General features: G+C 32.4%; 2 protein-coding genes across 6 annotated transcripts in view; both read left to right on the top strand.

The window, feature by feature from the left end:
* LOC121379010 (collagen alpha-1(XIII) chain-like) overlaps positions 1-26,749 on the top strand; it is a 193,823-nt gene that overhangs the window by 122,902 nt on the left and 44,172 nt on the right. For 3 of the 5 annotated variants that reach the window (XM_041507442.1, XM_041507444.1, XM_041507441.1), the window contains one exon: positions 2,702-2,905. In XM_041507442.1, the coding sequence (XP_041363376.1) occupies positions 2,702-2,905 (204 nt within the window). Of the gene's footprint in view, positions 1-1,163; positions 1,275-2,701; positions 2,906-26,749 lie in introns of all 5 variants that reach the window. The other 2 variants (XM_041507443.1, XM_041507445.1) reach the window with 2 other exon arrangements.
* LOC121379011 (collagen alpha-1(XXIII) chain-like) lies at positions 11,325-21,248 on the top strand. The gene is made up of 7 exons (XM_041507446.1): positions 11,325-11,503; positions 12,583-12,654; positions 13,371-13,460; positions 14,817-14,855; positions 15,961-15,993; positions 18,021-18,056; positions 20,410-21,248. The coding sequence occupies exons 2-7, from the start codon at positions 12,634-12,636 to the stop codon at positions 20,476-20,478; spliced, it is 288 nt and encodes a 95-aa protein (XP_041363380.1). The 5' UTR covers positions 11,325-11,503; positions 12,583-12,633; the 3' UTR covers positions 20,479-21,248.

Here is a 26,749-nt window from a genome sequence, read left to right as displayed (position 1 = left end):
TGCTATTTGTGCAGCACATAATTCTTTCAGTATGCATTGACTAAAGTGAGATCTACATACAAATCCACATTGGAGTTACCTTCACATTATGTTTTTTTGTGAAGAACGGTACAAACGTTTTAAAACATTTACTATAGTGCACCATATTTGGTATAAGTTGAACTGTGCATGCAGTGTTTTTCAAATGTTTCTTCAGTTTCTTTGAATGATGCTTTTACAGTCTTCCTTTGACTGTTTTTATTTGTTTCAGCTTCATTAGTTTGAAGTATTAGAATGCTGCTTAAAATGCTAAATCTTGTTTGAATGAACAATGTTTGTGTGATTAGTAGTTAGTATTAGAATATTATATAATCAATATCTACATGTATGTATGTATTTTATCTTAAATTGCATTTCAGTGATTGTCTTTTTATTATCTAGCAATCATAAAGTTATCTCTTTTTATTATCTAGCAATCATAAAGTTATCAACTGTGATAGTGAAATATAAATGTTATTTGATACCATCAGTAAAAGGCTGGTTTAAAATGTCTTAGTACATACCTTGATAACATGTATTCTATATTATAACACCCCATTTGTCCTTTTCTGCACTGCCCTTCTACTAGCACCCATCCCTATGTCATATATTGTGAAAACATACTTTTTGGGGGACCATATACATGTACACTAAATAAGTACACATGAAGAGCTGGGATGGAGGTTTGCAGATATTGATGAATTTGTGTGCAATGAAGTAGACATAATTGTATTTAAAAAATCTATTGATATAAAATAATTTGACCACCATGGTGAAATAGTGCCTTCATTGTTTTTGGCAAAAGAACATTCATCCCATAAATATACCATAAGAGTTGATTATATGACTGAGGGCCACATTGATTTGTATATATGGATGGCATGAGTGTGTGAAAAAATCTAGATTTTCTTTGCATGTTAAATACTTTTCTTACATATTGAAAAATCCAACATTAAAAATATCTTTCATACCATATGTCTCTCATACCATATGATACTGATTGTTCATGGCATACACAATATGAATACTTAGTGTGGTATCATCACTTCAATTCTCTTCATTTTTTTTTTTTACCTAGACTCTGGAATTTGCCATTTGTAATCATAATCCACAGCCTTTTACATAGGCTTCATGTTGTATTACAGGGAAAAAGAGGGACAAAGGGCAGATCTGGGGGTGGGTTTGACCATATTGGAAACTTTCCTGCTGGGTTCATCCAGGGTCCACCTGGAGCCCCTGGCCCGCCGGGGAAGAAGGTGAGATGCTGAGGTAGCATCCGAAAGATGGCTCATGGCTGCTTTGCATGCTAGCTTGTCCAGGACTGAGCTCTTCAGATCATGCATATATTAGTGTTGGTGCTAATGTAGTACCTATCTTTTCCTCTGTTCTTATTTATATGTCGGCCATTTTCTTTCTTTTATTTATATATTATATTACGTTTCTTGAGTAAATGTGAACAAAATACTGTAAATCATTAAATATTGGTTGCCTTTCTATTTATACCCAAAGCAAATGAATTATTTAAAAACTAAATTTATAGAATTTTCTTTCAATGGTTTTATCATGAAATACTGTAAATCTGCTAATTTATTGAACTAATATTTCATGACTTATGGGATACAAAAATTAATCATGCTGTTATTAAAATGGGACTTTTAACACACGTGAAGCAAAAGATTGGGTCTTGTCGTATCAGTTGATGTCAAAGTCCCATTTTAATAGATGTAAATATTGAATTTTTACACATTTTGCTGCAGTCACAGCAAGTGAAATACGAATATTTTAAAAGTTGTAATTTTCACAATTTTGAAATTATGACATAACAAAATTCACACCATGCCTGGCCAGAACTAAACACAAAACATTCTTGCTCATATGAGGTGCTATACATCCAGATTTTAGATTACGTTCTTTTTCCTTCTTTTTTTTGTCAAATTTGGTCAAAAAATCTAATTGAATAAAACTCTCTCTTATTGGTAATGGCAGGTAAATGGCTGTTTTATCTCACTTTGGCTATTATAGAATAAAACCAAATGTTTAAAATATATAAACTTGCTGTTTGATTGAAGCAAGATGAATTGATATTGGGTCACAGGTGACTGCAGCAAACAATCAAAGTAGTCACCAAGAATCATACAACTGAACTACAGCATTCAGCAATGTCAAATTGCTCTTCAAGACTGAGTAATTTAAAATGCTCTGAGATCAAGTTTTATAACCAGTCTTTGCCCTTGATTTCGTTAAACAGACATTTGCAAATTATTTTGAAAAGAAAAAAGGTCTATTAATTAATCTTTAAGAGATGTTCACCATAAATATGTATTAACTAATAAAATAAATATTAAAATAAAAACATTTAAAATATTTCAGATTTTGAAAAAAAGGGGAAAAAAACGAAATTGCTAAATAAAAAATTAAGTATATATATTAAAAAATTTCTGTTGAATTCTTCTAATTGTTACATATAATATTGCATTTAAAGAAAAAAATATTTTTGTTTTGGTATTTTGGGCAAAAGTATTTCTTGTAAATGTTATTTTTTTACCAATACTGTTTTGTCGAAAATTATTGTCCAATATTGAAAACAACATGGAAGATAATAATGAACAAGCAAAATGATTCTTGGTGATGATAGTCAGATAAAAGTACATTGTACTTTACAAACAAGCTGACACTCTCACAGTATCGTCATTATTCAAAGCGAGGAAGAACGTGCCGAATGGAAGTCAAAAGGAAAAGCAGTCGCAGAACTAAGCGCATTAGCACTGATGATAAGGATTCAGGCATCCCGGTTTTTAATCTGGCTGATTTCCTACATGATGGAGTGCAAAGCTCATCATCTTCAAACAAATTTATTCCTCTGGATCGTTGTAATGAAATGTTGCAGGTATCTTACAGAGGTTGCCATAGATACACATTTGACAACTGACATCACTAACAGAAAATCTGTATTTGCTGCAGTCACAGATGTCCCTTATATATATATATATATATATATATATATATATATATATATATATATATATATATATATATATATATATATATTTATTATCCACATGGTTCAAGATATTCAGGGAAATATAACCAGTATGACCCACGTGTGTCATAATGATTTCACATGCACAACAAATGACGTAATTTTGTGAAGCGACGTCATAGCTTATGTGGCTTCCCCAGTGTAAACGCTTATCAAAATGATGTTGTTTCGTCATTTCTTTTTAGATACGTTTGAAACATTTTGATATGGTCATAGCTTGTTATCCATGAAAATAATATTTTGGATAATGTGGATAATAAAGAAATTATTACACTCGTGTGTGAATCGTATTGATTTTATGAAACTCATGTCAGAATTAATGTATTACTCTGGCTTTCGTTCGGTCAGTACAATAATCCTGACATTCGTTTTGTAAAATCAGTACGACAAAAGCTCGTATAATAATCTCTATATACATGTATATCAGGTGATTCATGTCCCATTTTTTATAGTTAAATGGCGGGAAAAGTATTTTACACAGGACATTGATAATTAGTAAAATAAACAAAACTAAAACAAATATTGTTATGTTGTCTCTTTGTGGTTAAATTTTCATTTTCATACATTATACTCACTGTTAAAACTGCATAATACAACATTTAATGTTAAAAAATGCTATACCATTTAAAATCTACTCAAGCATCTACATTTTGTATTATGCACTATGTTAAACACAAGCTATATAATAAAAATGAAAGTTTTACCATCAATGTACATTATAACCTGGTTCTGTACAGTTTTACCATCAATAAACCAATACAGTATTACCAGTATAACCTGTTTCTGTATAATTTTACTGTCAATATACCAGTACACTATTACGGATATAACCTGGTTCTGTACAGTTTTACCGTCAATATACCAGTACACTATTACTGATATAACCTGGTTCTGTACAGTTTTACCATCAATATACCAGTACACTATTACTGATATAACCTGGTTCTGTACAGTTTTATTGTCAATAAACCAGTACACTATTACCGATATAACTTGTTTCTGTACAGTTTTACCGTCAATATACCAGTACACTATTACCGGTATAACCTGGCTCTATACAGTTTTATTGTCAATATACCAGTACACTATTACCGGTATAACCTGGTTCTGTACAGTTTTATTGTCAATTAACCAGTACACTATTACCGGTATAACCTGGTTCTGTACAGTTTTACCGTCAATATACCAGTACACTATTACCGATATAACCTGGTTCTGTACAGTTTTACCGTCAATATACCAGTACACTACAGTTTTACCGTCAATATACCAGTACGCTATTACCAGTATAACCTGGTTCTGTACAATTTGTCAATGTCCTGTTACGTACTTTTGTCACTATACAATTAAAAAAAGTGGGATGTTTCAATTAATCACCTGATATATGTATATCCCTAACCCTCCGTTATAGTTCAGAACCTAATATTCTTTTATATTTAGGCCAACCTTAAAAATTATTAAGCTTGCTGTAACCTGACTATTAAAAATCAGCTAAACCATTTTCTTTTTTACCATAACTTTTTCTTCATTTTTAGAGTATTTTTACAGTATAATAATAAAAAATAAAATGCCTTCTTACCTTAATGTGTCAGTATATTGATTACTGGAACACCATACAGATCTTATAGTTAAAGTGTAACATTAAAGTTTGTTTTTGTTTATCGACACCACTAGAGCACATTGATTTATTGTTCATCAGCTATTGGATTTCAAACATTTGGTAATTTTTACAGTCTTTGAGAAGAAACCTGCCACATTTTTTTCTGTTGGTAACACATGATCTTTTGTATCTTTTATATACTTTCCCACAGACAGTACAGCACATACCATGGCATTTGATATACCAGTCATGGTGCACTGGGTAGATTAAGAGGAAACAAGTAAATGAATTTCACACATTTAGAATATACTCAGTCTTATAGGGATTTTGATCTTTTAAAAAATGATTTATTTTACATTTGTTTTCTCTCAGGCCAAGATAGAGGGAAAAGAGCTGTGAGAAGTTAAAAAACTTTGTCCTGAAACATAAATCATAGTGGTCAATGTGGAAAATGACAACATTAAGTAAAATTAGGGGATAACCCTACTTTGTTTTCTGATTTGCAGACATGTATATCAGTTTTTACTGTCGCAAATGGAGTTTTATTGGCGATGCTTTTTCATTGATGTGGTATATATCCAGTACATCAGAGTACACTTAAACACTTTTGTATGTACCTCAAATATGGTGGCACCCTTCCCCCTACCAACTCCTGACCCCCTCAAAAAAAGAGAGAAAAAATAAGGAAAGTGTGTTTTATGGTTAAAAATATTTAAGGCTGCATAATTTTAGATAGTTCTATTTAAACCAATTTGAAAATAGATTTTAAGTCTTTTGAACAGTGTTCCAGTATTCATTATTTTCTTCACAGAATGAATTACAGCTTTTCTTTGGTGATGGTGACTTTAAGAAGTGGTTATGGGAGATAACTCTTCCCTCTTTATCGTTCTTAAGTTTTGCTGACTTATTTCACAGAACATACTTACACACATTACTAAGCTAAATCAATTAATATACATGTATATCACTGTTCACAATTGTGAAGAATCGAAGCAAAAAGCAAATATGTATGGTTCAAACAGTCCCAAAAAGTTTATTTTCTGAAATGTTGTAAACAATTAAACTGGAATTTTGTGTATCTGTATAAACAATTTTTATTTAATAAACTCAATTGTTAAGAAACTTGGATGATAAGGATATAATTTTTAAAGTTATAAAGGCTTACTTTGAAACAAAGGGCAAAATCTATTACAATTTTAAATGATGTATTAAATTTTGTTTTTATATAAAATGGTTTGAAATTTTTTATGTTTAAATTTGTCTCATTATGTAAGCAGGGACCATGCAAGGGGACGATGTGGGCGAAATAATCGACCTTTCATACTAAAATTTGCCTAACTTTTCATCCATGGCAAAGTTTTAAGTTGCCTTCTTTACAAAAATAAAATAAAATCAAGGGACTTTTATTTTGCTTTGCTTATTCACATTATAACTGTATCGTGTAGTCTCATTAACTGTACAATTAACTTACATGTACCTCACAAGTTTATTATTATATTTAACTCTGTCTATAGGGTTTTTTTTAAATGTTTGTGGAAATTATTTAAATTATTAAAAAAATAATTGTATGCGATATATTATGAAATGTTATTTACATTATTGATTGCTATTTAAATTATTCAATAAATACTTAAAAACAAAACTGTGATAAATACAATATTGACTTAAAAAATGGTCATTAATAAATATACATACATGACTATCTAAATATAATTTTATTGTATATGTTTACTACAGCCAGTAAAAAAAAAAAATATAATTTTTTTAGTGATATTATGGTAAAATTAATAGTCATATTTTTTTCAGGAATTCCATATATGATGATGCATATCCTACAAGCATTCAAATAAGTTCAGAAGCATAATTCACAAAGCTGTCTTAGGCTCTCTAAGGCTCGCTAAGGCTTGCATTGCACTGTGAGATTACAAAGTTGCAGATCTTCTTACAAGTTAATTTTATTTTTATATTATTATATTTTATATTATATTCTCATAATTTTAGGTATAAAATACTTTTTTATTTTTTTTATTTTATAAAATGTTTGCATGATAATGAATGGTGTTTTTTTTACAGGTTCTTTGATGAAGTACCCAGTACTATTTACCTGAAACAGGTTTTCATAAATTAGTTCATCTAATGTAATTAGATTTTGTATTATATTCTCATACATTTAGGCATAAATAACATCTTTTAAAATGTTTGCATGATAGTGAATGGTATTTCTTTACAGGTTCTATGTTGAAATACCCGGTACTACTTACCTGAAACAGGTTTTCATAAATTAGTTCATCTAATGTAATTAGGCATAAATAACATCTTTTAAAATGTTTGCATGATAGTGAATGGTATTTCTTTACAGGTTCTATGTTGAAATACCTGGTACTACTTACCTGAAACAGGTTTTCATAAATTAGTTCATCTAATGTAATTAGGCATAAATAACATCTTTTAAAATGTTTGCATGATAGTGAATGGTATTTCTTTACAGGTTCTATGTTGAAATACCCGGTACTACTTACCTGAAACAGGTTTTCATAAATTAGTTCATCTAATGTAATTAGGCATAAATAACATCTTTTAAAGTGTTTGCATGATAGTAAATGGTATTTCTTTACAGGTTCTATGTTGAAGTACCCGGTACTACTTACCTGAAACAGGTTTTCATAAATTAGTTCATCTAATGTAATTAGGCATAAATAACATCTTTTAAAGTGTTTGCATGATAGTAAATGGTATTTCTTTACAGGTTCTATGTTGAAGTACCCGGTACTACTTACCTGAAACAGGTTTTCATAAATTAGTTCATCTAATGTAATTAGGCATAAATAACATCTTTTAAAGTGTTTGCTAGATAGTAAATGGTATTTCTTTACAGGTTCTATGTTGAAGTACCCGGTACTACTTACCTGAAACAGGTTTTCATAAATTAGTTCATCTAATGTAATTAGGCATAAATAACATCTTTTAAAGTGTTTGCATGATAGTAAATGGTATTTCTTTACAGGTTCTATGTTGAAGTACCCGCTACTACTTACCTGAAACAGGTTTTCATAAATTAGTTCATCTAATGTGTGACACCCGATAGCCAATGTGGGTTTTTTTTTTGTGCTGGGGTGTCATTAAACATTCATTCATTCATTGTGTTATGGTACTAGTATTCACAGCAATGTGGCAAAACTCTTCAGGAATACTTATGAATTTGTTTCTTCCTCTTTTTTTGTTCACATTTCACTTTGTGTTTGCTTTGTTCAGGGTAGAATTGGACTTCCTGGGGCACCCGGACCCTCGGGTGAGAAAGGGGAAAGGGGCAAGCGGGGTAAACGGGTAAATAATCTAGCCTGCCTGCTTTCCTTTGGCATCTTGCGCTAGTCAAAGTGCATGCAGCTGTCTTGTTCTTGTTGATCAGTATACAGAGTAATGGAGATTATTTGTCACTTGTCAGAGCATTATAATTACAAACTTCCCAATGTTAGTGAATATCTAAATACTTTGACAACGTCTTGAGTATGGACTTTAAGTTGTATGATAACAGAGCCTTGTCTACACTGTGTTTTATGTATAAATTAATAGTTTCACTATGGCATCCTGAACAAATCTCTTTGATCATATTTGAATAGACAAAACATTACAACCTATATTTATTGCATATACCCAATATGATAATTTACTAATCTGTGGTAGCTTGCACATAATATTTAAAAAAAAAGCATGTCAGTAGTAGTAAAAAAAAATTTTTTAATGGTAATAAATTAAATATATGATGCCGATAGACTGCCAACATATTTAAAAAAAACCCCAAAAAACATAGTATACATTTGTTTTAGTTATAAGCAAATTGGCAAACATGAATTATTTCCTTTGTGATTTGCATGTTTCATATTTTTATATAAACTTGTTTCTATCTGTGTATATATAGTGGAATGAAATATACTCTGTATGAAATAAGTATTATTTGGATTTGCATTTTGTTTCATATTTTTATATAAACATGTTTCTATCTGTGTATATATAGTGGAATGAAATATACTCTGTATGAAATAAGTATTATTTGGATTTGCATTTTGTTTTATATTTTAGAGATTGGTTGTGCATATTATTTTACTTTTTGAAAACAAAAGCATGTTTTGTGAATGTGCTAAATCTTGTTTTTGTCCTATTAAATTAGGTACTCATCATTAATATAATTAGTTCTAAAGTTCCAACTTGTAAAAATATTTTACAATCCCTTCTACAACTGGCCTGTGTTTTCTTTTAAATTCAAAATTGAGTAAATTAATTGTTTATTTATGATGAATTAATAATAATAATAATAATAATAATAAAATTCTTTATTTTCAGAGGGTAAACACATTCAGTACAAGGTGACTGGTCTCCCATGAGGGCCTCTCTAATCTATACATATTATACATACATACATTCAAAGAAAAAACGTCAATATACATGTAATATGTATAGCATGAGAAACAATAGCACATATTATGAATATTTAAATAATATTTAAATCAATTTGTTAGAAACTTGAGTTAGTGATAACTCAATACATCATAATTATTTTAACAAACACATCAAAATCAACAACAAAGGTATATCTTAAAATTGATTATTATTTGAATAGTGCTTAAAATAACTGGATTTGAATGAGGCGAGGGACTGAGAATATTTTATCTTTGAAGATAGTGTGTTCCACAGTTTAGCTCCCTTGCATGAAAAACTATGGCGATAAAATTCTGTTCTTGGTTTTAATTCATAAAGACGACTATGTTGATTATTTTTAATACAAAATACCACCATCCCACATACATACTTAGCACCCACACAAAATTAACAAAAATTGTGCAAATAATTTTTTATGACCTTGTTACTCTGAACTAATAGAGTGATTCATAATATAGAGAATACTGGCATTATCACATGAATTATGAACTGCTTTTTTATTTTTTTATTCTTCAGTAGATTGTGAGGATTTAAATGTCTTAATTTAATGGTTTTATGGTGACATTTGACATCGTAGATGTTAAAAAAGTCACCAAATGTCTCTGGTGCTTTTGTATAGACTTAGATTCACTTAGTCCATAGTGAGATACATGTAGGTATATATACCAAGTCTGATATTTATTTTGACAAGCATTTTAAAAATATTGGTTGTTAATTTGATAGTTTGACTAACAACTGATATGAAACAAATGCTTGATGGTGGATACATCAGAATAAGGTATACCATACACTTTTATGTTTCAGTTAAACTGGAATTTTTTTCTTCTGTGAACTACATTCTAAATAGTTATTCATTCATTTACTGTATTCTTATTTTGTGCAAATATCCAATTGAGGTTCAAGCATGCTGTCCTGGTCACACACCTCAGCTATCTGGGCTGTCTGTCCAGGACAGAGAGTTAATGATGGATTAACCACGACACCACTTACACTGTAGTATAAACTATATATAGGTATATATATATATACATTGTATATGTAGATGTACATGAATATGGAAGTTGATAGTAACTGAATCATCATGTTTTTAACATATAATCGGCCTTAAAAGGACATCTATTAATGTTTATAAACTAATAATTATCTGTCGTAAATCCATAATAATGGTGATTAAAAGATAATTATTAATTAAGAAATTAAATATTGTTTTTAATACCTGTTGTACATGTGTGTTGATTATACCAGTAGCTGCAGCAATAATTTGAAGAAACATGCATGATTTGAACCTCAAGCATTTAAAGAAGAAAGAAAACAATTCCTGGTTGAGTTCAGAAGTACATGTATATGTAGCTTGGTTTGCTGTTGTCTGCATTCAAGGGTTTTATTAATGTTTAGATAAAACCCCAGTTATTTTATTTTCTAAATGCTTTTGTCTTTTAGAGTGCTACTTGCTCTTTCTAAGCATGTTGTTATGGTAACACATTAAGATTATAATTATTACAATTAAAAGGAATTTGCTAATATGTAGTTCAAAATATGGTAACATGTTTGTTATTGAATATATCTAAAAGAAATATTTGTTTTAAAGTAAAAGAAATCTACCTGAAGGTCATATTTAAACTTTTAAAACAAAGTTGTTTTTTTGTGTAGGGTGTGTGTTAACAATGAATTTTTAAGATTTTATTTGTAATTAAATTCTGTATTTCAGAACACAAACATTAAAGTTGAGAATTTTATACAAAGTTTGTAATGACAATATTTACAGAATTAAGATTTCGAAAGATCGGAATTTACAGACTTGATAAACTGAATGTGCATGCAGTTTGCTATGGTAATGAATATAACTTTCTTGTATATTAATCTTGTTTCTACATCTGCTGTATTTGTACTTTTTCACTGTTCAAAGCTGTCTTCAGTTACAAGCATATCATTGACAAATGTATAAGAATTTTTTTTTTTTTAAAGTTAAATATTGTAATTATTTTAATAAATAAGTTATACGTATTATATATCACTAAAGTTTAAACTGTTGCTCAAACTACTTTTTTTATGTGCATATTAATTGGTAAAGATTTTATTTCATTTTACAATATAATTATTTGATCAGTATTTCTATTTTCTTGTTTTCTAGTGCATCTATTAATCTGTTTAAACAAAAAATCAAAATAAATAACATTTACTTATGATACAAATATATTTGTAATGTATATATTACTCAAGTAAATGATATTCATAATATTGTTGCATTATAAAATAGCATTCAAAATATTGTTATCTGTTGTTAGGGACGACGGGGACGTAGGGGTGAAAAGGGTAATCATGGGAGATTTGGATTCCCTGGTCCTCAGGGTCCCCCAGGGGCCATTGGTCCCAAGGGAGAAAAGGGAGCATTTGGTCTACCAGGTCAACAGGTTTGTGCAGTTCTATTGTCAGGAGAAAACTCGTTTAAAAGAGAAATGGTCATCAGGTTTTGGTACCAAATTTTATAGCCACTGTTTCACATAAAAAAAAACTGTGCCATTATGCCACTAAAGAAGGAAATAAAAAAAATCCTTTTTTATTTAGGTGAATGTCTAAATTTGTTCTCTGGTTTTGTATGTTGATTAAAAAAAAAAAAAAAAAATCTAGAATTGTATATTGAATATATAAAATTTAATATTATATCTCTTGTCTACATCTCAATTGCCCTTCATGGAAGTGTCATTTTCTTTTTTTTCTTTTTTGAAATCCCAACCATTATCCTATAAGTAATACAGAAAAGGTCATGATTTGTGCTATCAATTCTATGAAAAAATTAATATTAATGATCTCTTGCTGTTCTTTGATAGTAGGCCATGTGGTAGCAATGTTTGTTTTTTCTTCCTCTCTGGACCATAAACATACATATATTCCCATCTTTCCTTTATGACAGTCGGTATAACAGCATGAAAATGTTTCAGGATTGCACACTTTAAATACTGTAGTTTTAATGTGAAATTGGGCTATTCATTTTGGTTCCACAAACCAATTACTTGTCCACTTTGTTTTAATTATTTTGAACAGGAATTTATGGGCCTAATTTACAAAGCTTCGTAAATTTGGCCATAAATTTTTGTATAAGATATTCAGTGTCTTGTTCCATTATCTATTTTGTTACTTTTATTTGTAGAGTTTTAAAATATTTTAAAAGAATTTAGTTTTAATTTTAGCTGTCTGCAATTGTACATTATGTTTATCAAATTACTAAAACATGTAATTCATAGTCTTTAAATTTATCTGGTATCATGTATTGTATTTGTCTCAATATGTTGAATGTTTTTGGGGTTTTTTAATCACCATTTATTTGAACATGAAACATTCACAACACATCTATAAAATACAAAAATACAAATGAAATTCAATTATTTATATTTTTCAATAATCCACATAATGTTTATTTTTTTATTATATATAAACATTTTAATGTTAATATTTTATGAATAAATCATGGAATGAACTATTTACACAACAGGGACAAAAGGGGTCAGTTGGTGCACCAGGTCGAAATGGAATTGATGGAAGAATGGGAATTACAGGGCCTCCAGTGAGTTTGTTAATGAGTTATAGCAAACGTTCTTAAGCAGCCTCCTTATAATGACCTATCAAGCAGCCATTTTGTCTTATTCTTCCTTAGCTGATTATTTATTATCAAATAAAATGGGTTAAATTACAAATTTTGTGATATAAATATTTCAGGTTGATATTGATTTTTTAACAGTATTTACATTTGTACTACTTTCTTCTTTTTTTTAATTGCTGAAAGTAAAAAAGGATTTCAGTGATACCTGTCATCATTATTATATGGTAGTAAAATATTGTATATATTTAAATATTATCGTCCAGTGGAAGGGAGATAACTGTTGTATTTTCTGCAGTATTGTTACATGCAATAATTCTAAAATAAGATTTGTAATAGTGTTTGGGATTTTGTGTGTTACTTGTTGTTTTTTATGGATATTTTTATTTTAAAATTTGGAATGTGTGGCTGAAATAATTACAAATGTGTCCACGTGTAAGAGATAACAATGAACCATTTTATATAAGCACTTAAAATATGTATTGTTATTGGTAATATACTGTTTTAAATTTATAATTAATATAGTTTATAACTGCTAATTAAGTCACTGTACATAAAATTAAGATTATGATGATGATGATGATGATGATTTTGTTTTAGTAATAGTGTTAGTAGTATTGTTATTAATATCATCACCAATTGTTTGGTAATTATAAAGTAATGCAGTACCATTAATATGCCAGGGTATCCCAGGTCAGAAAGGTGATCCAGGTGTAACAGGTGACCCAGGTGTTCCAGGTATGATTGGGCCCCCAGGTTTACCTGGTCCACCAGTAAGTACACATAACATGTTTTTGCATGTGATTAAATCCATTTTCCCCAGGTGTAATTTCATTTTCTGTATGTTGAACTATGGCTATGTCTTTTTAACATTCATCATTTAATGTTTTTAATGCCATATACCCCAGTATGTGGAAGTAAATAGATTCTACTTGTTCTGATAATAATACTTGCCCTTACTATACAGTGGTTGGGCAAGCAGTAATGTTGAACCCTGATATATATCATGCATGCAGATATGTACAACTGAAGTTTCTTTAATATTTTCCTAATTTTTTCTTTTATATGGGATTGTAAAATTTTATTGAATCTATTATGTGTCTGTATGCTAGTATACTGATGGAAATAAATAAGGGAACGAATGATATTTTAAACCAGATTTAATTCACCATTGGAGTAGATATGTCTGTATCAAATTTACACAGAGATGTAATGTGTGATTGAATGTTAGCATTGTGCTTTTAGCTACCAATAACACAGTTAACTTTTGATACAAAGAAATGAAGAAACACATGTGGTATTTGAGACCAAATTTAATTCACCACTGGAGTATAGTTATATATGTCTGTATAAAATGCAAAACTGTAATATGGGACTGAATGTCAGCATTGTGCTTTTAGCTACCAGTAACACAGTTAACTTGTGATACAAAGAAATAAAGAAACACATGGTATTTGAGACCAAATTTAATTCACTACTAGCATAGTTATGGCTATATAAAATACAGAGATGTAATGTGGGATTGAAATTCAATACTGTGGGGTTAACTGCCAGCAACATGATAACTTCCTAACACTGTGGATGAGGGTTTTGGTTGCAGACAATATTTGCTATTAAGGTTTATGTGTTCTCTTATATCTTTCCATCAGATGTTTCTGCCACCTACATAGTTTTCTTAAGGGCACTGACCCCAGTTGTTAGGCAGTCTGAAATATTTTGGACTATTACAGTGTTTTTTTTCTTTTTACTATTTAATTATACATTCCTTATAACTTCTTGTATGTTTATATTATACACTTTTGGCAAATCCAACATGTTTCTACTGGTAGTTGTTGAGTTTTTTTTATAGTAGCAGAAAATAAATTTATGCTCAACAAAAAATGCAAGATACTATGGATGAAGAAGTAATTTTTTTAATGTTGGCTTGATATTTTTGTTGTAACTTAAAATTATTTTGTGATGAAAGTAAGTTAAGAATGTAGCTGAGAAAAAAAATCAGTATTGGATCTGTAAAACATATTTCAAATTTATTTATCATTAATTTCTAAATAGATCTTGCCTATGTATACATTTTAATAGTTAATCTGTAGTATGGTATATTGTATTTAAACTTACATTTTCTACCACAGGGGGAACCTGGTATTATTGAGGGTGGAAGTGGAGAAGGGGTGAGTCTTCAAGAAGCATGGTTTTCTTTGATTTTGTTTTTACTGTGGGTCTTTTCTTGTTTGTTTTTGTTCAGTTTATTTCATTAAATGTTTCTATATTTGGAGGTAAATTACTTTAGAGTTATTACCCCTTCACTCTGTATCGTTTAAAAATTATATTTATTAAGTATTAAAATTTATGATGAGTCAGTGTTTGGATGGGGGTGGGGGTGAAGTTGTAAGCCTGTTAAACATTACATTTTAATATTCTTGCCTAATTTGAAATATTTGATAGTAATTGTGATTAAAGTAGTGCATGATCATATTTTCTATTCAGATATCCTTTTTTTTAATTAGTTCATTTCATAGTGACAAAGCTCTTCTCTGATGTGTGTTGGTCTAAGATCGATCCACATCAGTGTGCACCCCATGATTAATATATCAAAGGTCGTGGTATGTGCTATCCTGTTCATGGGATTTTGCATATAAAATATCCCTTGCTACTAATGGAAAAATGTAGCATGCTTTCTCTCTAAGACCATCTGTTAAAATTACCAAATGTTTGACATCCAATAGCCGATGATAAATAAATCAATGTGCTCTAGTGATGTCGATAAATGAAACAAACGTATACTGTTCATTTTATGGCAGCTAGGGTCTGGAAGGAAATGGTTTATTTAACAACGCACTCCACACATTTTATGGCAGCTAGGGTCTGGAAGGAAATTGTTTATTTAACGACGCACTCCACACATTTTATGGCAGCTAGGGTCTGGAAGGAAATGGTTTATTTAACAACGCACTCCACACATTTTATGGCAGCTAGGGTCTGGAAGGAAATGGTTTATTTAACGACGCACTCCACACATTTTATTTACGGTTATATGGCATCAGACATATGGTTAAGGACCACACACCTACTGAGGGAGGAAACCCACTGTCGCCACTTCATGGGCTACTCTTTCTGATTATCAGTAAGGGATCTTTTATATGCACCATCCCATCATCCCATAGACAGGCTAGCACATACCACAGCCTTTAATGTACCAGTCGTTGTGCACTGGCTGGAGCAAGAAATAGCTGGTGTCTGTATGTCCAATATTAAAAACTATAACTCGTTTTACAGCTTCCTGGCCCACCAGGCCCTCCTGGACCAATGGTAAGAACTTCTTCTAGTCTCTGCATGAATGCATGGGTCTAAAGATTCTCTCCAGTAATAAAACTGGTGTGAGACCAGCCTATCGAGTCAGTTTGAATGCAGTTGATATTGGTTCCAACCATTATTATTGTAAATGTATATATAAAAACTTATCTTCATCTTGTTATGTCATTGTATGGTTTGCTGATGTAAAAACCAAATCAGATAAATTCTTTATAATATAATAATAATTTCTTACACAACCGCTTGTGAGAACATTATTTGTTAATTTTCATAACACATACGTGCAATAACATTTTACAGATGTAAGACTGGCTGCACCTAGGTCACCAATACCATATCACACAGTGGAAAAGCACGGCAGGAAATCAATTACTAGATGTTACCAGTATTTACAAGATAATCTGAAATTGATTTTTCTGTGATGCACAAGTTAACTTTATTTGTTAGGTTTTAGTTTGTAAAGGCGTTTAAATTCATTTGAAAACTGTTTTCTGAAGAATATGTAAGAAATAGAATACAATATTCGTGTCTCTTAGATACTGTTTATCTTACAATTCATTGTTTAAAAACATATCCAGCTCACGTTTGCTCGTTGGATACGTTTTTAAACAACTCGTAAGATAAACTTTATCTAACGGCCACTCGTGTACTATTCTCTATTTATCCTATAACTTACCCATATCCATGTCATAAACCCATGTGATAATTTAGTGTATTAACTTGGTAAATAATGGTATGCAAATTTAAAGGTGTACGGGTATGCACATTTTCAAGGTCTCTCAGTAACAATGTGTTGCTGTGAATGGGTCATTTGTTTATAGGCCATCAAGACCTGTATACCTGAGCGTAACATGTTCATAAGATTTAGTTAAAGTGTGTGACGTCAAAGTAAATTAAAGTACTGTAATTTATTAAATATCAAATGGAAATGTTAATATTTTAGAAGTGTTATAGGATAAATAAAATTTGCTACTCGTGTTTTTAAATATGTTAAATATCAACCTCATCTAGTTAATCGGTATGATGTTCTCACCAACGGGTGTGTAAGACATCTAATTTACACTATGGGGATTTTGAATAACATATCTGTACTGCATTTCTTTTGTCACTCAGTGTGTTTGCTAGTGGAGATAATATACTGGGCCCAATTTCACTAAACATTGTACGCCTCGTTTTGCTTGTTACTATTATAGTACAACAAATATAGTTAGAAGAACACTTATTTCATTTTATTTTGTCTTTAAAATACTCCAGCTTTTGTAATGATGTAATTTTCTGCGTGAAATAGATGCTAAACATGTGCAAATGGTCGACCGGTATAACTGCTAGTAGCAGACATAAACTTACGATGTTTAGTGAAATAGTCCCCTGAACTCCCAATTTTCAGCTGTTATTGCTGTCACAAAATAAGTTAAATGCATTATTTTTTGTTGTATCCTTTTTACAACTACTAATGTAACTTGTGCGTTCTCAGTGGTGTTCAGTATATTTTGTCTGATATAGGAGAAGCCTGTTTCCTGTTTGGGGTGATAAACGTTGTATATTGCATGGAATGAGACAGGTCCATATATTTTTATGTCTGGTGTCTTTTATTCTTTTGTCTTGTACATGTACATCTTCTGTTTAGTAAATTGTTAAATGGTTTCTGGAACAGATGTGGACCATAATGATTTTTCTGGTCACTATTATAGTACATATATTGTATTTTAGTTGGTAGATTGTGCTTCTTGAATAGCTTCAACATGCTCTACTGGTGTCATTAAACAAAACAACTTTCTATACATTATATTAGTGTTTTTCAATTGTGGTACATATATTTATTATTTTTTCTATATTAGGAATTCAATTACCAGCATGCAATATTTTTTTTTTTAATATTTGAATTATAAATATATTTTAATGGAACAAGCATAACTATACCAGTTATTTCAGTTTCTACTTTTCATGTTATTATTAAAAATATTTTTAAATACCAATGAATTTTGCTTTAATATTTAAAAAAACAACCTTTTTACCTTTAATAGGGACCAATGGGACTCGAGGGCCCACCGGGTATCAAGGTAATATACATGTATTTATGTTATAAATTTTTGTGTTTTTAAGTTACACATATACATATAGTAATAAAAAGGAATATTTGTGATAAAAATTAACAATTTGTTTTATAACAGCAAATTAATGTATTTCTGTTTTAATAATAGACTTGTATACTAGTATCCCCCAGCCTCTCACCCCCCCACCAATAAATAAAATAAATAATAAAATTTCTAAATAGAAAAATATTTTTTTTTTTTTAGGTACTCTAGTTTCAGTCATATTTATTTTTTGCTCATGTCCTATACCAGCCACTGTATCACTCCCTCCCATCTACCCACCCCAAGAAAAAATAAAAATAAAACACCCCAAAACCCCCACTAAAAATGATGTTATTCTAATGTAATCTAAATATCTAAAATATTTAAAGATAGTTGCAAGTCCCTTATTTTACTAGTTTTACATTTATTTGTAATGAATAACTAAATATTAAACTATCCCACATATACTGAGCGCAAGTAGAAACTTTACACTGCGTAAATTTGACTGCACAAATTAAATACAGGGTGCATGACTATAAAACTGCTATGTAAGGATGTCGATATCATTTGAGAAGCAATACAGATTGACACAAGTCGATGTGGGGATCAATTTATTGCGTATTACCGCCTGATGTCATGTGACCCCCAAAACGATTTTCACATGATGAGATCGTGGCACGTTCTGAAGTCAATAATGTGTGTGACCGCCTCGCGCAGCCACCACAGCCGCACAACGTCTTCTCATCGACCGAAGAACTCCTCTGAAAATCCGTACCTGGAAGTCATCGCCATTGGTTGATCAGTGCCTGTCCAAGAGCTTGAAGGGTCTGCGGTGGGTTGACCTGCTGTCTCAGTCGTCGTCCCAATTCATCCCAAATGTGTTCGATGGGGTTCAGGTCTGGTGAACGGGACGGCCAATCCATGACGTTGATACCGGCGTTTCGCAAGAAATTGCGCGTCAAGATCGCTGTATGGGATGTAGTGTTGTCTTGTTGAAATGTCAATCCTGGACCATGTTGTTGCATGAACGGCAGCAGTTCTGGTGTCAACACTTGATCACCGTATTGTGCGGCAGTGAGGTTGCCCTGGACGACAATCAATCGGGAACGACCATGGGAACAAAATGAACCCCAAACCATTACGCTGCCGCAACCAAATCTGTCGACCTCCTGAACACAACACTGCGCATAGCGTTCTCGCGGTCTATGCCACACCCGTACCCTGCCATCAGCAAACCTAAGTGTGAAACATTACTCGTCATAAAGACAACGTTATTCCAGCATCTCTGATTCCATCTAACGTGTCATCGGGTCCATTCCAGACATTGACGACAGTGAAATGGCGTGAAAATGGGTCCTTTGTATGGTCTTCTAGCTTGCAGACCAGCAGTCCGCAGTCGATTCCTGATGGTGGATTGTGACACCCGACCCCTGAACAATTGTCTGCTTGTGGACGCGGCCGTCTCGAACCGATTACGGAGATGACGTAATCTGATTTGTCCATCCTCTCGGCGTGACGTCACACGCGGATGTCCTGGCCTCGGACGATCCGCCACTACACCTGTCTGTTGTACATGGGTTCTGAGATTATGAATTGTCTGTCGGCTGCATCCTAGTGTGCGAGCAACTGCCGCAACGGATTGTTCTGCGTGCATCCTACCCACAGCACACTCACATTCTGCATTTGTGAGGCATGGCATTCAGTCACTAATTTGTCACCAGAAATTTTAATGTGTTTTCCTGTTAAACAATACACGTGTGAATTGATTTGAAGGCATACGCGTTCACTGTGTTGATCATGTGACCCTGTGCACGTGTTTGTCAGGTTTTGCGCTTTAGACGTGCAGAAAGGCAATATGTGCGTTTTCACTCCGCCCCGTCTGTGCAGTATCATCGGGAAGACCTTTATCATCCATTATGTAACGCAAATTTCAACTGATTTCCTCCAAAATAATTTACGATAAAAAATATGATTGTAAAGTTTCTACTTGCGCTCAGTATATATAATCTTTCATAACTATAACTCTAGAATGTTGTAATGTATTGCTACTTGATGGAAAAATTGTAGAAAATAGCATTTCCCCATAATAATCACAAATCTCAAGTCCCTTTTTCAGCATGTACTATTGAAAAAGCATTCCTGTGGTGAAGTTGTCTTGTAGGGTATATTCCACCTTGTTTAAAAAAAAAAAAAAAAAAAAAAAAATACCTCCCACCTGTCCATATTTTCGTAAACCCCCCCCCCCCCCCCAAAAATAAACCCATCAAAAAAACCTTACAAATTTATTTTTTCCATGTGGCCTAATACTAATGTTTTTGTTTTGTTCTTGTTGCTACAGGGAGATATGGGACCACAAGGAATAAAGGGAGAAGTAGTAAGTTATTTTGTACACGTTATGCATGTTTAATTGTTCACTCATCCAAATAGAGATATAAAACAGTTTGTATATTAGGAATTAAAATCTTCCAGCATTATTTTTCCTGATTTAATGCACTACTGTTCTTCTTTGGTGAAAGGTTTACAGTAACCATCACTTTTTCAAGACCCAGGATTTTTTTACCGAGTGTAATTTTCATTTCCAGGCAGTACTCTATAAGGCCGTCTTTGGGATTTTTTATTCTGTGTAATTTTAATTTCTAGTATTTCAAAGCAATCTTATTTGCCCCGCTCTACTTATAACTTTATAACTCAAAATGAGGGGAAAGCTCATTTAAAATGTACCACAACAAACCGTAGAAAATATCAATGATCACATGTCATGCCCCTGACATACTTAAGCAGATCTTTCATTATCGATATCAGTCATGTATAATTTGAAATTCTCTGACACACCCACAATATTATATTAAATGTTTAACCAGAACAAAGGTCATTTTGTTACATCAGGGTGATACATATTTTATTTTACCAATGTAATATATGAATTATTTTATACAAATGATGTAATATATTATTTTACCAGAATGAAATGGGCAATGTTTTATCCAGGTGATATCTGTATTAGTTTACCATGGTGATATGTAACTTGTTTCACTGAGATGATACATGTATTATTTCATTGGGATGACACGTGCATTTTTTCATCAGGTTGATGTATGTATTAATTTATCAGAGTGATATTCGACTTCTTTTATAGCGTGACATACATATTATATTTATAGGATAACATACGCATTGTTTTATCACGGTGTCAGATATGTGTATTATTTTACCAGGGCGGTACTGGAGAAAAAGGTGACCCGGGCTCTATAGGCTTACCTGTAAGTTTCTGCATGTCTTACTTCCATATATACATATGCATGCTTTACATCTGGTGTCTGTTGCTTTCAGTGGTGATACAGCAATCCCTGTAATTCCATGATATCCTCATATACATCCTCATGTTAGGATAAAACTTTGTGTGAGGTATTTGGACCTATTTGGAGATATATTTTGTTAGAGAGAAGGGATATAGTTTTGATAAAAAAAAAAAGAAGGTTTTTTAGTATTTGTGGTTGTGTGTGTCCTGTTTGAATTTTATTTTTGTATTGTAAATTGTAATATGTTGTAAAATACTTTCTGTAGCTTTGGATACTTTTGTTTTCATTCAAACCATTTATAAAAAAAAGTTCTGAGCAGTTTTTCCATTTTGCTCATTAGTACGTGTAGGCTATATTAAAAAGGGTTTTGAAAAAGTCATGAACAAAATCTTGAGACTATATTTGAATTCTCAATATGGTTTTGTTTGTAGTGTTTTCATATATTAAATTATATAAATTTGTATTTGAAAAAGAGAAACTGTAGATGCCTGTTGGTACCCATTAATTATAGCCAACTTTACAGAGAGTATTGAAGTGTGCTGTGCAAATTAAGCATTGTCCTTTACTGTTAACATGTCACATGACTTGTTGATCTGATCACATTGCTTTTGTTAATTTCCATATTTTTATGTGTATTTTATGTTTATTTATTTATCTGTTTCCAGTCTATCCATCCACCCATCTGTCCATCCCTCAATCCATACATCTCTCTGTTATCTGCCCCTTCTTCTTTCTGGCCCTTCCATACAGAGCTAGCCCTGATTACCATCCATCCATCCATACATCTCTCTGTTATCTGCCCCTTCTTCTTTCTGGCCCTTCCATACAGAGCTAGCCCTGAATACCATCCATCCATACATCTCTCTGTTATCTGCCCCTTCTTCTTTCTGGCCCTTCCATACAGAGCTAGCCCCGAATACCATCCATCCATACATCTCTCTGTTATCTGCCCCTTCTTCTTTCTGGCCCTTCCATACAGAGCTAGCCCCGATTACCATCCATCCATACATCTCTCTGTTATCTGCCCCTTCTTCTTTCTGGCCCTTCCATACAGAGCTAGCCCCGATTACCATCCATCCATACATCTCTCTGTTATCTGCCCCTTCTTCTTTCTGGCCCTTCCATACAGAGCTAGCCCCGATTACCATCCATCCATACATCTCTCTGTTATCTGCCCCTTCTTCTTTCTGGCCCTTCCATACAGAGCTAGCCCCGATTACCATCCATCCATACATCTCTCTGTTATCTGCCCCTTCTTCTTTCTGGCCCTTCCATACAGAGCTAGCCCCGATTACCATCCATCCATACATCTCTCTGTTATCTGCCCCTTCTTCTTTCTGGCCCTTCCATACAGAGCTAGCCCTGATTACCATCCATCCATACATCTCTCTGTTATCTGCCCCTTCTTCTTTCTGGCCCTTCCATACATTCATGCCACTCGCCAAATTCGCCAATTGCGAATTTCAGGAACAATTGGCGAATTTTATTTTGATTTGGCGAAAACATTTCATGTAATAATCGATATTTTGTTGAAAAATAATGGTGGATTTTGCATATTTAAAGATAATTTGGTGAATGGTTTTCCTTACCCAGAGCTAGCCCTGATTACCATCCATCCATACATCTGACCATCCATCCATCCTTCCATTTATTCATTCATCCATCCATATCTTTATTAATTGATGCATCCAAATTAGAACCACCCATCCATTTATCTATGCATGCATGCATACGTCCGTCCATCTGTCCATCCGTCTGCCCATCTATCTGTCCACCATCTACTCGTTCACCTATACACCTCACCTGCCAACACATCAACCCATTCATCATTTCTTCATCCACCCATACGTATATCGACTCCCCACCCAAATCCACACCAACCAACCAATAATCCGTCAATCTAACCATGCAATCATCCATCTATAGTACGTCCCTGCCTCCACAAACAATGATTTAAAAAAAAAAAAATTCAGTTTGATTTGACGTAAGATAAAAAGTTAAAGTGTGTTGGAAATAAAATAAAAAAAACCCCCACTATTTTTGTGTGTAATTTAGCAAACATTCGGCTCAGAAATAAATAACTTGCAGTACAAATACCATAATAAGAAAACAACATTCCCTGTTGCAAGGACTATAACTAACCATCAAATCAAACAACCTATTAGTATTTTATAATGAACTTGGCATAATCACTTTTTTCTCATTTCAACCAGTGCACCACAACTGGACAAAGTATGTGGTATGTGCTTTCCTGTCTGTGGGAAAGTGCATATAAAAGATCCCTTGCTGCATTAGGAAAATGTAGTGAGTTTCCTCTAATGACTACGAGTCATAATTATCAAATGTTTGACATCCAATAGCTGATGATTAATTAATCAATGTGCTCTAGTGGTGTCATTTAAAAAAAAAAAAAAAACTTTATTTTATTGGCATAATCACATTACAAAGGGATGGGATCTAGCTTAGTCAGCAGAGGACTCATTTGGGTCTTAGGAACCATTCTTCAATTGTTTTTTTATCATCCCAACTAGTACCCCACAACTGGTATATTAAATGCTCTGATATGTGCTGTCCTGTCTGGGGAAGTGAACATGAAAGAGCCCTTGCTGCTAATAGGAAAAATGTACATGGTTTGCTCAGAAGTATATTTGTTTGTTTGTTTTGTTTTGTTTTGTTTTGTTTAATGACACCACTAGAGCACATTGATTAATTAATCATCAGCTATTGGATTTCAAACATTTGGTAATTCTGACTCGTAGACATCAGAGAAAACCAGCTACATTTTTCCTAATGCAGCAAGGGATCTTTTATATGTTGTGGTGCACTGCTTGAAACTAGAAAAAAAAATAATCAGCTGAATGGATCCACCTAGGTGGTTCAATCCTGTGATGCAAGCACCTCATGCGAGCACGCAACCAACTGAGCTAAATCCCACCCCCAAGAAGACTACGTGTCAGAATTACCAGATGTTTGACATCCAGTAGCCAATGATGAATTGGCAGTAATTGATTTTGCTTTTGTGGTGTCGTTAAACAAAACTGAACAATTTTTTTAATCACATCCCAACTTAAAAGTGATCAACAGGTCATGTGACGTGTTAATAGTTCGGACTGCACCTGTGTATGTGTGTGTTTGTCAGTGATTTTGTCGCACATGCACTGCACTAGTGTTACATCCCGCCATTTGTTGTAGTTGTTTTGCACCACAAATTAGTTGTTCAAAATACTGCTGAAAAAAATAATGTTATCTGTTTTATTCTTGTATGACATCAGAAGCTGTACTGTTATGGAAATAGCTTTTATTATTCTATTTCAAGAACAGGTTTTTTTTAATGTTTGTGAATATTTTATGTCTATGCAGTGCAAAGATATAACATATACAAGTCTATAAAGATAACAAAACATGTTATCGATTCTGAAACCAGTTTTCGCAAAAGCATTTTAACTAATGAGTACTGATGTTTATATATATATATTTTTTTAAAAGATGGTTTGTGAACTATTTTTAATAGGCTCAGTTTTTGTATGTAATTTTTTATAACAAATTCTGTTGTTGCAGATTAATGTAAAATGTTTATCTAGCATTGTGATCCAAAAAAATCCAACGAGAAACATGTCCTGATATCATGTGTCAAAACATATTTCATCAGTGCCAGTTCCATAAAGAAAGAAAGAAATGTTTTATTTAACGACGCACTCAACACATTATATTTACGGTTATATGGCATCAGACATATGGTTAAGGACCACACAGATATTGAGGGAAGAAACCCGCTGGCGCCACTTCATGGGCTACTCTTTTCGATTAGCAGTAAGGGATCTTTTATATGCACCATCCCACAGACAGGGTAGTACATACCACGGCCTTTGATATACCAGTCGTGGTGCACTGGCTGGACCGAGAAATAGCCCAATAGGCCCACCAATGGGGATCGATCCCACACCGATGGCGCATCGAGTGAGCACAATTCCATAATGATTACCATCATATTATATACACGACATGTGCCTAGTTACTTACCAGTAACTATATGTTTAGAATATGTAGATAGATAGTGAAAGACCGTATAAACTATTTTTAGTAATTCAGGTAGTAATTTAAAAATGTAATTCATTGTAAACTTCTCGCCTAATGCACGGTCAGTCTAGGATCGATCCTCGTCAGTGGGCCCATTGGGCTATTTCTTGTTCCAGCCAGTACATCACGACTGGTATATCAAAAGCCATGATATGTGCTATTCTATCTGTGGGATGGTGCATATAAAATATCCCTTGCTACTAATGGAAACATGTAGCGGGTTTCCTCTCTATGACTGTGTCACAATGACCATATGTTTCACATCCAATAGCCGATGATTAATAAATCAATGTGCTCTAGTGATGTTGTTAAACAAAACAAACATTTTTTCTTGTTTTTCATTGTAAACTTATACACAAATTATGGGTGACATGACATTGATTTTAATTCAGTTATTTATCTGCCATTTCATTGATCATGCCAGTAGTATAATTATGTCAAACGGTTAGTAGTTAACACACAAACTTTTATTTAAAACAAAATAGAAAAAAAACAAAAAAACTTTTAGTTTTTAGTCATAACATTTAAAAATTCATTAATAATGGGAAGTCTATAAATTTTATGTGTTGTGTTTAAGGCTAAAAATGTAATTGTACTTTTATGAATATGTGGCACTCTTGTGTAAATGTTGTGAAACTTATTTTTCAAAGCTGATATTACCATAGAAACAAGAAAACGTTTACTATAATATACTAGCTGACATGAAATAGAGCTTGCTGTAATATATGACAAATTACAGGCCACTAAAATGGACCTGATATAATTCTACTGTAGTGTTTGTATTGGGTACTGACAGTAGATGATGTGAATTTCCCTGTTAGGTCATTTAGTTGAGATCTGCATTCTAGCTTAATACAAAAGGTTCTTGGTTCGAATCTCCTCCGTGACATTTGAAGCCAACCATGTGTTTTCTTAGCACAGCAATAGAGATATAACCCGGTCTCTTGCACATGAGGTCTGTGGTTCAAAGCCCAGCACTACAAGAGTTATATGTTAAAATAATATATTATTAATAAACTTAAATTATTGATAAATATCCCCAAGTAGATTTTTCCAAAAAATATTATTAAATGCTGACAGAATCTAGCAAATCTTATTGTGAAATGTATGACCCTGTTTCTCAAATGACATGCCGTGATATTTACCAGTGTACCAAGACAAAGTTACTGATCAAGGTTTGGTACTGTGTTCAAATTATAATTTAATAAGATGTTAAAAACAATATTAGACTGAGATATTGAATTGAGGTTTGATTTACCATGAACAAATTGACCAACATCAAAACTGTACTGTCACATACGA

Source organism: Gigantopelta aegis, chromosome 8 (genome assembly GCF_016097555.1).
Source record: "Gigantopelta aegis isolate Gae_Host chromosome 8, Gae_host_genome, whole genome shotgun sequence".
In the NCBI taxonomy this organism is placed as follows: Eukaryota; Metazoa; Mollusca; class Gastropoda; order Neomphalida; family Peltospiridae; genus Gigantopelta; species Gigantopelta aegis.
The sequence above is the reverse complement of the archived record's forward strand: the minus strand, read 5'-3'. Positions and strand labels throughout refer to the sequence as shown.

What these genes read in the sequence shown, in the direction of transcription:
- LOC121379011 (XM_041507446.1), top strand. Translation starts at nt 12,634, where the DNA reads ATGGGAATTACAGGGCCTCCA. An exon ending in CAGGCCCTCCTGGACCAATG is followed by an intron (nt 15,994 to 18,020) that starts GTAAGAACTTCT and finishes TACCTTTAATAG; the next exon opens with GGACCAATGGGACTCGAGGG. An exon ending in AGGGCCCACCGGGTATCAAG is followed by an intron (nt 18,057 to 20,409) that starts GTAATATACATG and finishes TTGTTGCTACAG; the next exon opens with GGAGATATGGGACCACAAGG.